General features: G+C 33.6%; 1 protein-coding gene across 18 annotated transcripts in view; it reads right to left on the minus strand.

Annotated features, from left to right (window-relative positions):
* SNX14 (sorting nexin 14) overlaps window positions 1-14428 on the minus strand; it is a 74521-nt gene that overhangs the window by 43415 nt on the left and 16678 nt on the right. For all 18 annotated transcript variants that reach the window (XM_072736715.1, XM_072736749.1, XM_072736707.1 and 15 more), the window contains 3 exons: window positions 12368-12411; window positions 10506-10593; window positions 6213-6297 (listed from right to left, as the gene is read on the minus strand). In XM_072736715.1, coding sequence (XP_072592816.1) covers window positions 6213-6297; window positions 10506-10593; window positions 12368-12411 — 217 coding nt within the window. The remainder of the gene's footprint in view (window positions 1-6212; window positions 6298-10505; window positions 10594-12367; window positions 12412-14428) is intronic.

Consider the following 14428-nt stretch of genomic DNA (forward strand, 5'->3'; position numbering starts at 1 on the left):
GACCCGGGATCAAGTCCCACGTCGGGCTCCCTGCATGGAGCCTGCTTCTCCCTCTGCCTGTCTCTGTGTGTGTGTGTGTGTGTCTAATAAATAAATAAATAATCTTTAAAAAAAATAAAAATAAATAAAAGAAATTTGTTTTAAAAATTTTTATTTATTTATTCATGAGAGACACACAGAGAGGCGGAGACACAGGCAGAGGGAGAAGCAGGCTCCATGCAGGGAACCTGATACGGGACTGGATCCTGATACTCCAGGACCACGCCCTGAGCCGAAGACAGACGCTTAACCACTGAACCACCCAGGCATCCCTAAAAGAAATTTTTCTTCAAAGGCCAAGTATTAAACTAGTATTTTAGAAAGACAGTTGAGGGGTGGGCAGTGGGAAAGGGCAGAGGAAAAGGGAGAGCTTCTAGAGCAGACTCTGCTGAGTGTGGAGCCTGATGCAGGGTTCCATCTCATGATCCTGGGATCATGATCAGAGCCGAAATCAAAGAGTCAGAGACTTAGCTGCCTGAGCCACCCAAGTGCTCCAAACTAATATTTTAACTTAAAGGTAATAGTATTGTCACTCTTTTTTACACACCTCAAAAGACATGGAAGAAAACAAGTCATGCTTTCCCCTATTTGCACTTTGTGCCAAGTTTAAAACCATGGAGTCTATGAAAGGAATCTTAACTGTAATTCAATGGCATTTGACTATTTTCTTCTACTTTTATTTAAAGAGGATGCCAAGCACACTAACCCCAAAAAGCCAATATATACATTCTAATAGTGTGAGTAGTAAGAAGGTAAATGAAGGCTACCTGTGCCTGAGATACAAAAGAAAGACTGGTAAAGATGGATGTAGTTTTTACAAGAAATGCATTTTATTTCATAGTTATGCCATTATTTACTAAGCATTTTCTCCAAGAATTTAGGGCACAGACCTTTTAAAAATTTGTCATGAGCCAGAATTTAAAATAAGACTAAGCCATGCTAAATTCCAGCTATACTTAACTAATATGATCTGGAACAAATGATATAAACCCTATGAGCCTCAGTTCCCATAGCAATAAAGAGTAGATATAAGTAGATATAAACACTGAAAAGTCACTATGCAAAGTGAATAAAAATTATAACATTCAATGTGATTAAGCATTCACACACAATATATAAATTAAAAAACCAGATTGGAATCTATCCAACATCTGTCAAACATGAAAGCTTTTTGTAGCTCTAGATAATGAGAAAATAATCAACCAAAAGATAAAAAAGAATATAGGGAGGAAAATCATAATTAAGAATATAAGCAAAATATAGATGCTGGAAAACAGAGCATGGATTAATTCCCACTAATCATCAGTACATTTACTGCCTAATCATTTAGCAGTTTCCGACCAAAACAGGAAAGGTCTTCAGAATCCATGACAAAGAGATACCTTTAGGATGAAAAACTGGAAAGTAAGGTCCTTCTGCGCAATTTACTATTAATTTAAATTAAACCAGTGCAGGGCACCTGGGTGGCTCAATCAGTTAAGCATCTGACTTTGGCTACGGTCATGATCCCAGAGTTCTAGGATCAAGCCCCATGTCAAGCTCCCTGCTCAGCAGAGAACCTGCCTTTCACTCTCCCTCTACTACTCCCCCTGCTTGTAAGTGCTCTCTTCCTCTTTCTGACAAATAATCTTTTTTAAAAAATAATTAAACTACTACTTCTAATGTGTATACATTCAGTATTTCTTTTTTTTTTTAAGATTTTATTTACTTATTCATGAGAGACACAGAGAGAGAGAGAGGCAGAGACACAGACAGAGGGAGGAGCAGGCTCCATGCAGGGAGCCTGACATGGGACTCGATCCGGGGTCTCCAGGATCAGGCCCTGGGCTGAATGCAGCACTAAACCACTGGGCCACCTGGGCTGCCCACATTCAGTATTTCTAAGAGCCACAACAGTACATACACAGACAGAAAACGGTGATCTAATCCCTATTCTCAAGAGACAAGATTGCAAAGAAAACACAGAGAGTAAAAGGAATATGAATGAAGAGATAAACCTTTAATTAACTTCTGAACAATGCACAATTGTGAGGCCAAAAAATTTAGAAAACAAAACCATGTATTAAAGTAATGAAAATTCAAAAACCTGAAAACTGTTTTTTATAAGTCTATCTAATTCACTGTTGCAATATTTAGAATGCCAGGACATGTGAATAAAATAAAAGCCCATCTAATCTCAGGCCTTTTAATTCTATGGATCTCATTAACTACAATGTTATTAATTAATCAAATCTAGCATTTTATGGTGATTTTATAGTTGGGAACCATTTTTTGCATTAATAGTACCAAATTAGCAACTCCCCCTTGTAAAGACTCAATAATAAATTTCAAACTAAAATAATAAATTTCAAACACACACACACACACACACACACACACACACACACACACACACATCACCACTCTGTTAGAGATAAAAAAAAATTGGGGAATTTTATTTAAACTGATAATTCAGCTAAAAATAAACGGTGTCTCTATTTACTCAGAGCCTGTGTTCAAAGTATCTATCTTTAGAAAAATGACTAGATTAAAAAATACTTCTCCCACATAAAAACCAGCACATAAATGTTTACAGCAGCTTTATTCATAAGTACCCAAACTTGGAAGCAGGCAAAATGTCCTTCAATAGGTGAATGGATAAATAAACTGTGGCATATCCATACACTGGAATATAACTGAGCAATAAAAAGAAATGAGCTATTGAGCCATGAAAAGACACTGAGGAGCCTTAAATCCGTATTTTTAAATAAAAGAAGGAAGTCTGGAAAGGCTATAGTATGATTCTAACTATATCACATTCAGGAAAAGGCAAAGCTGTGCAGACAACAAAAAGATCAATGGTTGCCCGAGGTTCATGAAGGAAAGAGGGAGATGTCTGTGTGAAACACAGGGGATTTCTAAAGCAGTGAAACTATTCAGTAATGGCAGATAGATGGCATTATGCATTTGTCAAAACCAGTAGAATGTATAATACAAAGAGTAAACCCTAATGAAAACTGTGGACTTTAATTAATAATAATATGTCAATATTTGTTTATCAAAAGTAACAAATGTAGCAAATAATACAAGATGTTAATGGGGAAAAGATGAAGATACATGAGCACCCCGTATATATATATCTATATTTCCTGCTCAATTTTTCTATAAATTTAACCTGCTCTAAAAAGTAAAATTTACTGGGCACCTGGCTGGCTCAATCAGTGGATTGGGATTCTTGATATCCAAGTTGTGAGTCTGAGCCCCACATAGCGGGTAGAGATTACTTAAAAATAAAATCTTTAAAAATAATAATAATAATAAATTTACTAATAAAAACCCCACTTTTTCTGTTTTGTTTTGTTTTTTTTTAAGAATTTATTTCTGTACATGAGAGAGAGAGAGAAAGAGAGCATGTGCACACAGGGAGAGGGGCAGAGGGAGAGGAAGTAGCAGACTTTCCACTGAGCAGTGAGCCAGATTTGGGGCTGGATCCCAGGACCTTGGAATCAACCTGAGCCAAAGGCAAATGCTTACCCAACTGAGACACCCAGATGCCCCTATGGGTTTTTTTGTTGTTTTTTTGTGGGGTTTGGGGGGGGGAGTTTAGAATTTATTTATTTGACCAAGAGAGAGACAGCAAGACAGCACAAGCAGGGGGAGCAGTAGGCAGAGAGAGAGGGAGAAGCAAGCTCCCCATTGAGCAAGGAGCCCGATGTGGGGCTCAATCCCAAGACCCCGGGATCATGACTTTAGTCAAAGGCAGAGGCTTAACCAACTGAGCTACCCAGGCACCCCAAATGTTTTCTTTTTTTTTAAAGATTTATTTATTCATGAAAGAGACAGAGAGAGAAGCAGAGACATAGGCAGAGGGAGAAGCATGCTCCCCATGGGGAGCCTGACATGGAACTTGATCCCAGGACCCCGGGATCACAACCTGAGCTGAAGGCAGATGCTCGACCACTAAGCCACCCAGGCATCTCCCAATTTTTTTCTGATAGTAAAGTAGCCTTGACAAAATGGCTCTTATAAGATCATTGCTATCTTCAAGTTTGTTTTTATCAGTGACAGGATAATGATATTTGTTAATTTTTTTTAAGATTTTATTTATTCATGAAAGACACAGTGAGGGGATCACTGGTGGCTCAGCAGTTTAGCACCTGCCTTCGGCCCAGGGCGTGATCCTGGAGACGCGGGATCGAGTCCCACGTCAGGCTCCCTACATGGAGCCTGCTTCTCCCTCTGCTTGTGTCTCTGCCTCTCTCTCCCTTTCTCTGTGTATTTCATGAATAAGTAAAATCTTAAAAAAATAAAAATAAAAAAAGACACACACAGAGAGAGAGAGAGGCAGAGATATAGGCAGAGGGAGAAGCAAGCTCCTCACAGGCAGCCTGATGTGGGACACAATCCCAGGACTGGAATCACACCCTGAGCCAAAGGCAGATGCTCAACTGCTAAGCCCCCAGGAGTCCCAATATTTGTTAATTTTTATTCAACAATTACATCACACATATTCAAACTCTTTTTAACTATTTTTAAGGTAAAACTACTTTTAGCTGTTATTAAATGATAAACACAGAAAAAATCTTAAATATATACATAAAATTTGAAATGCTTCTCATAACTGAAGAATTATTCATACCAAAAAACAAACTAATAATTTGATTTATTTTGATTTCAACTCTACCTAGAACACAATTTCCCCAAATGAACTGCTTATATTAACTGATATTATGAAGGAGGGAATATTGGTTCCATACTCAAACCAATTTGGGATATGGAAATTAAAAGCTATTTAAATAGTTAAAGATATATATATAGATAGATAGATATAGATATAGATATATATATAAAGATATATATATATATCTATATATATATATATATTTTTTTTTTTTTTTTGCTACAGGACTACTCAGAGATTTTGGTATGCTAATATTTACTGGGAATTTCCAGAAGGGGAATATAATACATAGTAATTGTCAGAAAATAAGATCATGAAACCTCTTCTACACATTTACATACATGGAATAGTATGTAGCACTGACAAAGAATACCAAAAGCACTGGGAAAACACTGACAAAGAATACTAAATGCAAACACAAGAAAATAAGTTTGTTTGTTTGTTTTAAGATTTTATTTATTTATTCATGAGAGACACAGAGAGAGAGGCAGAAACATAGGCAGAGGGAGAAGCATGCTCCCCAGAGGGAGCCTGATGCGGGACTCAATCCCGGAATCCCAGGATCACTCCAAGAGCTGAAGGCAGATGCTCAACTGCTGAGCCACCCAGGTATCAGGAAATCAGTTTTGCAGAGAAAGTATAGAGCATCAATGTAATTTTGTTAAAAAAAATAAAATAAAATCAGTTTGATCTAAAAGCAAGACAAGTCCCAAATGAAGATTTCATTCATTCAATCAGAAAGCATTTGCTGAACGTATGCTACACGCAAATCATGACCATATAAAGGCCAGGACATTCACAAAAAACTGCAAATGGGTGATCCCAGCCAACACATAATAGTGAAATATAAGAGTAAATCAAAATATTTGACTAGAAAGTATTTATTTATTTATTTATTTTTAAAGATTTTATTTATTTATTCATGAGAGACACAGAGAGAGAGGCAGAGACACAGGCAAAGGGAGAAGCAGACATGATGTGGGACTTGATCCCGGGACTCCAGGCTCATGCCCTGGGCCCAAGGCAGGCACTAAAGCGCTGAGCCCAGGCATCCCTGACTAGAAAGTAGACTCCATAACAGAGTCGCTAAATTTTTTTTTAGTAGAGATAACATGAGAATTGTGGTATTGTGAAATTAACATGGTAGCAATGGGCTAGAATAGGGCAAAACTGTTAAAATCATTAAGAAGAGAAAGGGGGGAAGAGATGAGAGATAACTCAGAAGGAATAATAAAGGTAACAGACTATCACTTAAAAGAAGAGGACAGTCATCAATGATGACAGTCAAAAGTTAACTATATTTGAATTTTCATAGATTCCTGAGTTTTCACAATCACTTATACTGTAAACAAAGTATTAAAAAGGATTTTTGGGGAAAAAAAAGGATTTTGGTTTAAAAGAATACTTTCATAGCATTTGTGAAAATCAATTAATGCATCAGTATTTATACTTAGGTATTTAAGGTGAAAGTATATGAAAATCACTCAAACTTTATAGTAGAAAACTGTATTACCTTTCTGACTGGCTTTAACTATCACTTCTATATGCTTCATTGCTGCTTTTAAAAGTTTCTTGGTTATAATAGATGGAATATCCACCTAGAAAAATTCAACATTAAAATAAAATTTTTAAAACAATTATCACTGAATTAAAACGGCAGGAGCACTATAATTAAGATACCAGAACACATGATCTTAAAAATTAGATATTATGTAGAATCTTTCAAAAATAATTTAAAAGCACTTTACATACTTGGATCTTACTAACTGCAACTTAGGAAGTTTTTCTACCACTCTAAAGAAAATATATCTTAAAAAAAATAAAATAAAATAAAATAAAGAAAATATATCTTAATACGCATACATTATATATATACTAAATTTTCTCACAAAATAGTATCTTTATTCTTGATTTATTTCTTTAATGTGTTTCTTTTAAATACATTCAAAGAAAAAGCTCAAGTAATTATCATCCCTTTGGGGCAACAAATTTGTTTACTAAGGTTACTTAAAAATGAAGTCTTTTAATTCAGTTTAACAAGATAAATCCTGGTTTTAAGTTATATAGAAGAATTCTATTTTGGAATAATATTGCATTTCATCATTCCCCACAGACATTTTTTCAGCTTAAAATCTGGAAACTGTACTGACTATGGATGGTAGGTTAGTGATGGAAGATTGAAGGCTTATATGTACACACATAAAAGAGACAAAAAAATAACTAAAACTAAATTGCAAATTAACTGAATCACCATAAAGTATGTTTACTGGACTTCAACAGGCTTATCTTCTACTACAGAATTCAACACATTATATTTTCCCTTTATCAAAGGCATGAAAAATTGCATCACAGCCAAATATTGTGTTAATGTTTCAATTTTTTAAATTCTATATTAAAGGAAGGGGGAAATCACAGGTTGATAAATCTAATAAGTGTGATGATCATAAATTCTCAATTTTTAGTGATTTACCAGTAAAGCCCAGATCAGTTTACAGATATTTTTTGGCTATATAAGATCAAACATATTCAGTAATGGGGGATATTTTTGTTTAGTAGTATGCCTTATTGCAAAGTAACGTTACTCATTTCTCTCTGGCTTCTTGTCCTCAATGACTATATACTGCTGTAATATTTTTTTCATTTTTTTTATAATACTAAATTTATTTTTTATTGGTGTTCAATTTGCCAACATACAGAATAACACCCAGTGCTCATCCCATCAAGTGTCCCCCTCAGTGCCCGCCACCCAGTTACCCCCAACCCCCGCCCTCCTCCCTTCCACCACCCCTAGTTCGTTTCCCAGAGTTAGGAGTCTTCCATGTTCTGTCTCCCTTTCTGATATTTCCTACCCATTTCTTTTCTCTTCCCCTCTATTCCCTTTCACTATTATTTATATTCCCCCAACGAATGAGACTATATAATGTTTGTCCTCCGATTGACTTATTTCAAACTGCTGTAATATTTAATAAACAAATATTTAACAAACAGAATGCTTTCATTTCCAAACAATTTATATTATCTTATCATCTGAGAATACTCATGAAAATTTTCATTTTTAAGTCCCATTTTGGAGACTTCAGGTCAGAATCAAAATGGTAAAATAATGGGTTCATCATTAAACTTTAATCTTAAAAAAGGCCACCATCAATGACTCATTATTTCCATTATCCCCAAACTGCCAATTTGTATTATTTAGGTAACAGTATCAGGGATAGAACATTGTACTAGGAATAAGATGACCAGGCATAATCCCATTAATTACTACCTCTGACACTTTCACAAAATTACTTTCTATAAAATGGGTATGATAATGATCTACTTATCTGCTGGGATAGTAATGCAGATAAAATGAAAAGAAAGGACAGAAAGCTTAACAATCCAGAACACAGAAGAAAATATATGGATGCTTATAACTCAATAATACATAGACAATCCAGTTAAAAAAATAGGAAAAGGATTTGAATAGACATTTCTCCAAAAAAAGATATACAAATGGCCAATAAGCATATGAAAAGATGTAAGTCATCAGGGAAATGTAAATCAAAGCCACAATGATACTACTTCATACCCATTAGGCATGGTTAAAATTTAAAAAATGAGATAAAAATTAGTTGTGACAAGGAGATAGAGAAATAGAGCCCTCACATAACTGGTGGGCATGTAAAATGTGTAGCCACTTTGGAAAAGAGTCTGGTAGTTCCTCAAAAAGTTAAATAGAGTTACCATTTGACTCAACAATTATACTCCTAGATATGTACCCAAGAAAAATGAAAACATATATGCCCATAACCATCAAAAACACTTGTACACAAATGTTATGGTTCCATTATCCAGAAGGGTCAAAAAATGGAAATAATCCCAATGTCCATCAACTGTTGGATGAATAAATAAAATGTGGCATATCCACACAATGGAATATTATTCAGACATAAAAAAAAAAAGAAAGAAGTACTGATGCATGCTACAATGTAACATGGATGAACTCTGAAAACATTATGCCAAGTCAAAATAACCAGTCAAAACAGACCACATATTACATGATTCCATTTATATGAAATCTCCAGAATAAACAAAGCTACAGAGACAGAAAGTAGATTAGTTGTTGGCTAGATCTAAGTAGATGAAAGAACAAGGGTTAATGGCTAAAGCGTATGAGGTCTCCTTCTGGGTGATAAAAATGTTATAAAATTGTGGTGATGGTTGAGTAAATTGAGGAATATGCTAAAAACCATTGAATTATACACTTAAATAGATGAACTGTCCAGTATACCAAGTAGACCTTAATAAAGCTGTTACCAAAAAATACATATAATGCAATCAAATGTGAAGTACTTTGATTTTAAAATCACTAGGCTATCTCAAAGCTTAGCAGAGCAGAGTTATTCTAATACCTATCAATAAATGTATTATAATGAGTCAGCTTTTTGATCAATTAATTTTATTTGACTTACTCTAAGTTGTAATTTAAGTAATCTAAGTTGTATCAACCAATGGATATTTCTTACCAAATCTCTTATTCCCATTAAATAGTCTATACAGCTGCCTTTGACCTTTTTTAAACAATATGGTTAATGTTTATCAATTTTCTATTTATTAAATGGTAAAAGCTCATACCAAAAAACAAAGGTGAACAGAAGAAATGCACAGGAATAATCAAAAATCAGCATCAACCCACTGCAACAGTAAGTTAACAATGATAAGGATATTTATATGCCCTTAATACACATATTAACAAGCTTATATGAGGTTTGTTTTCAATGTGGAAAAATATCACATATATTATTCCAGCCTATTCCACTTGAAATAATTTAAGAAAAATAATTTCTCATATAAATAAGTACTATTCTACAAAATAATTTTTCATGGCCACACAGAATTCTGTAATTGGCATGTACTGTATTTTAATCAACAATCTTATCATTAGATGTCAGTTTTTCTTTTTGGTTTTCCTTATTTTAAATCACACTATAATGAATCTTTGGGCATATATTTTTATATATATTTCTAATTATTTCTTTATAATATATTAACAAAAACAGAATTAAATTTGGGAGTGTAGACATTTTTAAGTCTTTTAATAAAGGTTGCCAAACTGCCTTCCAGTATAAGAATTATACCAATTGCGATCTGTATTTGCTTTGCCTGTTTTCCTACAACCACCATTAGTAAACATTATCATCCTTTATCATTCCCAACATGATAAGCAACAGAATAATATCCCATCAAAATAACATATTTTCAAGTATTTATTGGCCATTTTTAAATTTTTCTTTTGTGAGCTGCTTATTCATAATTTTTGCATGTATTTTCTACAGTGGTTGACTATATTGTTAATTTCTCAAAAAAAGTATAGAAACATTTAACAAGATTTAACTTTAGTTACTAATAGCACATAATATACCAATCCTATCAAACTGACAAGGCAATATATAAGCATGTGTGTCTACAGCCAACACACTTAACTATATACAGGCAAAGATCCAAACATACACATATTATGTCCTAAAAATTTTTTTAAAAAGGAGATCATAATCATCACCATTTACTCAGTAAATTCATCTAAGTGAAACATGACTTTTCTTTCTATACCTGTCTTTTTATTTCTAATCAGCACAAATGAAGATATTTAAGCATTAAGGAAAGTAAAATTTATCAATGAATCAAAAGTGACCCATTTATCTTTTAATCTAAAAAATTTTTTAAAAATACATACAGCATAGAATAAAGTAAAACTAAGATTTTTAAAAGTCTCTTTAGTAATATAGTAAAACCCCAAGTTCCCAAATTTCTCATTATACATATATACCTTGTGAATCCTTCGAATTAAGACAGATGCAAAAAATCGTAATGTGATTCTCAGTTCATCAACAAAGGACTCATCATCTGTTACATCCCTTCAATTAAGGAAAAAAGCAAGTATTTAAAAGCTCAGAGAAACATACAGCTATCTTTTTTAGAAACCAAGAAAAGTTTAGAACTTCCTCTTTTTTCTATTTATTTATGCTTTTTTCTTCACTTTTTTAACAAATAATGCATTACATTACAGAATAAAAGATTAAAATGTACAAAGAAAAAATAGACATCTCTCATAATTCTAGTACTAAGACATAATCACTAAGTTGTAGCATGTATTTCCCTGTAGACAACCACATGTACAAAGTCATATTTTTATAATACTCCAATCATTTCCTAAGCATCATCAAAGAAATTTCTATGAAATAAAACAATGAATAATTTTGGAGGAGCAACAAAATTAATACAAAATTTTAAATCAAAAAAAAAATTTAAATCAGTTTATTTATAAATTAATAATATAAATTAACTCTAAAAAGTTTTTTTAAATGTGTTCTATTTGAGAAAGAAAATAAACTGAAACTCAAAAATTTTTAAACAAATTTTGACAACCTTTTTTTGAGGAGCTACTTTTCATTTTCCTGAAGTCCTGAGGTCCCTAAAAGAATTAGGACATTTCTCTAATCAAAACAAGCAAGAAAGATATGTTAGTGGTGATATCCTGAACTGAAGATGGTGCTATTAAGTTCCTTGGCAGAATAAAGGAAGATAATTGTATTAACCAAGCTTCCCATTATCAATCCTAGGGAAGTGGCTATGTCAGCATCAATAACTACACAGAGGAGAAAAAATATACTTTATCATTTAGAAATAGAGCCAGCTTTAATGAAAGGTCAGAGCATGGGCAGGATGGGGGGAGTCTTTACAACAGGATTCATTTACAGGAAGACTTCCACCAGTTTTACTTATATGGCAATTGTCCCATATTTAAGATAGAATATCTTAATTAATATAAAAATATTAATTTACACAGCTTTTCAGGAAAATGCAGTATATAAATTGGATATTAAGTGTAATACATATAGAGCATCTCACCTACTAGCATGTGTTAATTAGAAAATTTAAAATATGTAAAATGAGGATAGATGTCATTAAATATTACAGTTATAAGTCATATAGGTGTAAGTATTCAAATATGTAACTAAATACAAGATGTTTTTGTAAGGAAAAGACTTATTAAATATATACATTGAATTTCTGATTCTCAAACTAGATTAATTTCTCAGATCTAAATTATTTTCTATATCCCGCAAGGCAAAGGGCACTTGAATATCCACAGCAGATACTGAACAAAGTTACTTTGGGAAAAACATTAATATTCTAGGAAAATTCTATTAAAATTATCCTTCAATTTAATGAAACATCTAGATATAAATTTATCCTCTAAATGTACAATTATTTCAAATATAAAAAGTGCATATAAAATATTAAATCACACCATTTAGGAGTGATGAGAAATTCTCTAAGCTAATTTTCTTTCAAAAAGGAGCCAAGGTTTTTCTTTGCTATCGCTAAACTGTTTGATTGCCTATACATATGGTTCTTTTCTAGGGCCAATTATGCCTCCTGGGTAACATATGACGATCTCTGAAGACACTCTGGTGGTCACAAATAAAAGGATGAGGAGGTGCAAAAAGACCAGGGGTTCTGCTAAATATCCTATAATGCACAGGACAGTCCCCCACAACAAAGAATTACTTGACCTAAAATGTCAATAGTATCAAAGTTAAGAAATCCTGACCTACGTTGAAAACACTTCATTAGCACACTTAACTGCATTCACTAAAGAAAAAATATCTAATAGAAAGAACATACCTGTACCATGGATAAACAAAGTTTTCCAATACTAATTCAAGAACCTGTATAAAAATTCATTTTTAAAGAAAAATCAAATTAATTAACTAATTCTAGGAAAATGGACCATACTACTAAGTAATATATATTACCAAGAACCAATTTTATTATCCCAAATACTGACATCTAATATCACACTTTTACGTGACAAAATGTATACATAAACCTTACATGCTTGTCATGATGATCAGAAAAGAACATATGAGAAAACATTCTGAAAACCATAAAACTCCATAAAAAGAAACAATACTGTTAGAATGACATACACACATTTCTAAGCATTCCACAACGAAAACAAACAAATAAACAAATTGTTTCTGACTCTGAAGTTTCACTGAACTAAAAGTACTATGGAAAGAAGGAAAATAACAGGCTAGTCTTCTGGATTCCTAACTCTCTTTGTAAATACAGGTAGGTCAGACTTACATAAGGGGCCAAAATTAGGTATCAGAGATTACTTTTAAAGGGAGAATAATGACTAAAAGGGAGTATGAGGAGGACTTCTGGGGTAAAGCTTTATTTCTTGATCTGAGTGCTGGTAGTATTAGATATGTTCACTTTGTAAAAATTTTAGCTGTAAATTAACAATCAGTATATAAATTGTAAGTGAAAAAGTAACAAAAGAAAAGCCCTGGGTGTTAAACTTTCCATTTCTTTTTTTTTTTTTTTTAATATTTTTTAAAATTTTTTTTTATTTATTTATGATAGTCACACAGAGAGAGAGAGAGAGAGAGAGAGAGGCAGAGACACAGGCAGAGGGAGAAGCAGGCTCCATGCACCGGGAGCCTGACGTGGGATTCGATCCCGGGTCTCCAGGATCGTGCCCTGGACCAAAGGCAGGCGCCAAACCGCTGCGCCACCCAGGGATCCCAAACTTTCCATTTCTTAACTGTGCAGCATTATCTTAATTTTTAGAAAGACCTGCAACAGTGGGCAGTAACTTTCAAAAGCAGTAGGAAGGGACTGAACAAAGGTATATAATCTGACTATATGCCTATATTAGCACTAAGAAAGGTTATAGATTCTCTAAATATTAAGGCAAAATTTGATTTTTTTATTAGAAAAACTAAGCACAAGTGATACCAGTTGGGAAAGGAAGATACAGGAAACAGGGATATGACACAGAAAGGAGACTAGAAAATTTGCCATTAAACATTTGGTCTTTATTCCCCACATCCAATCACCAAATATTACTGATTTTACAGCCTAAGTAGCTCTTTTCTACAGGTCCACTGTTGAGTTCTTATCTTCTCAACCCTATATTGTAGCAATATCCTCTAAACTAGTCTCCCTCCTTGTAAGCTAGCTCCCTTCTATCCTCCAGAGCTGCCAAAGTAATCTAAAACATATATTTGACCACATCACTCCCCTGCATGAAACCACAATGTATCAAAGTAAGAAAAGTGGAGCTGCACTGATTTTGAAGGTGTAGGAGAAAGCTGCCTGCTAGCAACTGTGACCATTTACTTCCTTTTCACCTCCCACTGTATCCTGTGAGTCACATCTGAAAACTCTAGTTATATAGTTCAAAAATCAGAGGCTCCCATGATCACTTAAACTCCTTCAGCAATGTCCTTTAAGTCTTTTGATGATATGATTTCTAAAGAGCCATATGAAAACTGGTTAAGAACTAAGCCAGACTCAGCTTTTATAGTAAGTTCTGCTACCAACCAGCTACGAACCTGAGAAAATTATTAAATCCCTTTAAAGCCTACGTTTGGTAAAATCATCAATAACAGTACCTATTTTACAGGTTGTATGACTCCAGGAAATAATGTAAGTATAGTAATTAGTACAGTGACTAACAGTAAGTAACTAATAAATATTAGCTACGAGAATACAGTCTCCTCAATGCCCACATCCTCCCCAACATTTTGCCCTCCAGCTTACTGAACACTTTTTTTCAAAGCTTCTCTTTCTTTTCAAAAGCTCATCCTAAATCCTGAAATACCCTTTTCCACACTATCAGTCTGGCAAACTGCTACTCAAACTTTCTGATTACCCCTTTCAACAGTTATGCAC

This window comes from Vulpes vulpes, chromosome 1, assembly GCF_048418805.1.
Source record: "Vulpes vulpes isolate BD-2025 chromosome 1, VulVul3, whole genome shotgun sequence".
In the NCBI taxonomy this organism is placed as follows: domain Eukaryota; kingdom Metazoa; phylum Chordata; class Mammalia; order Carnivora; family Canidae; genus Vulpes; species Vulpes vulpes.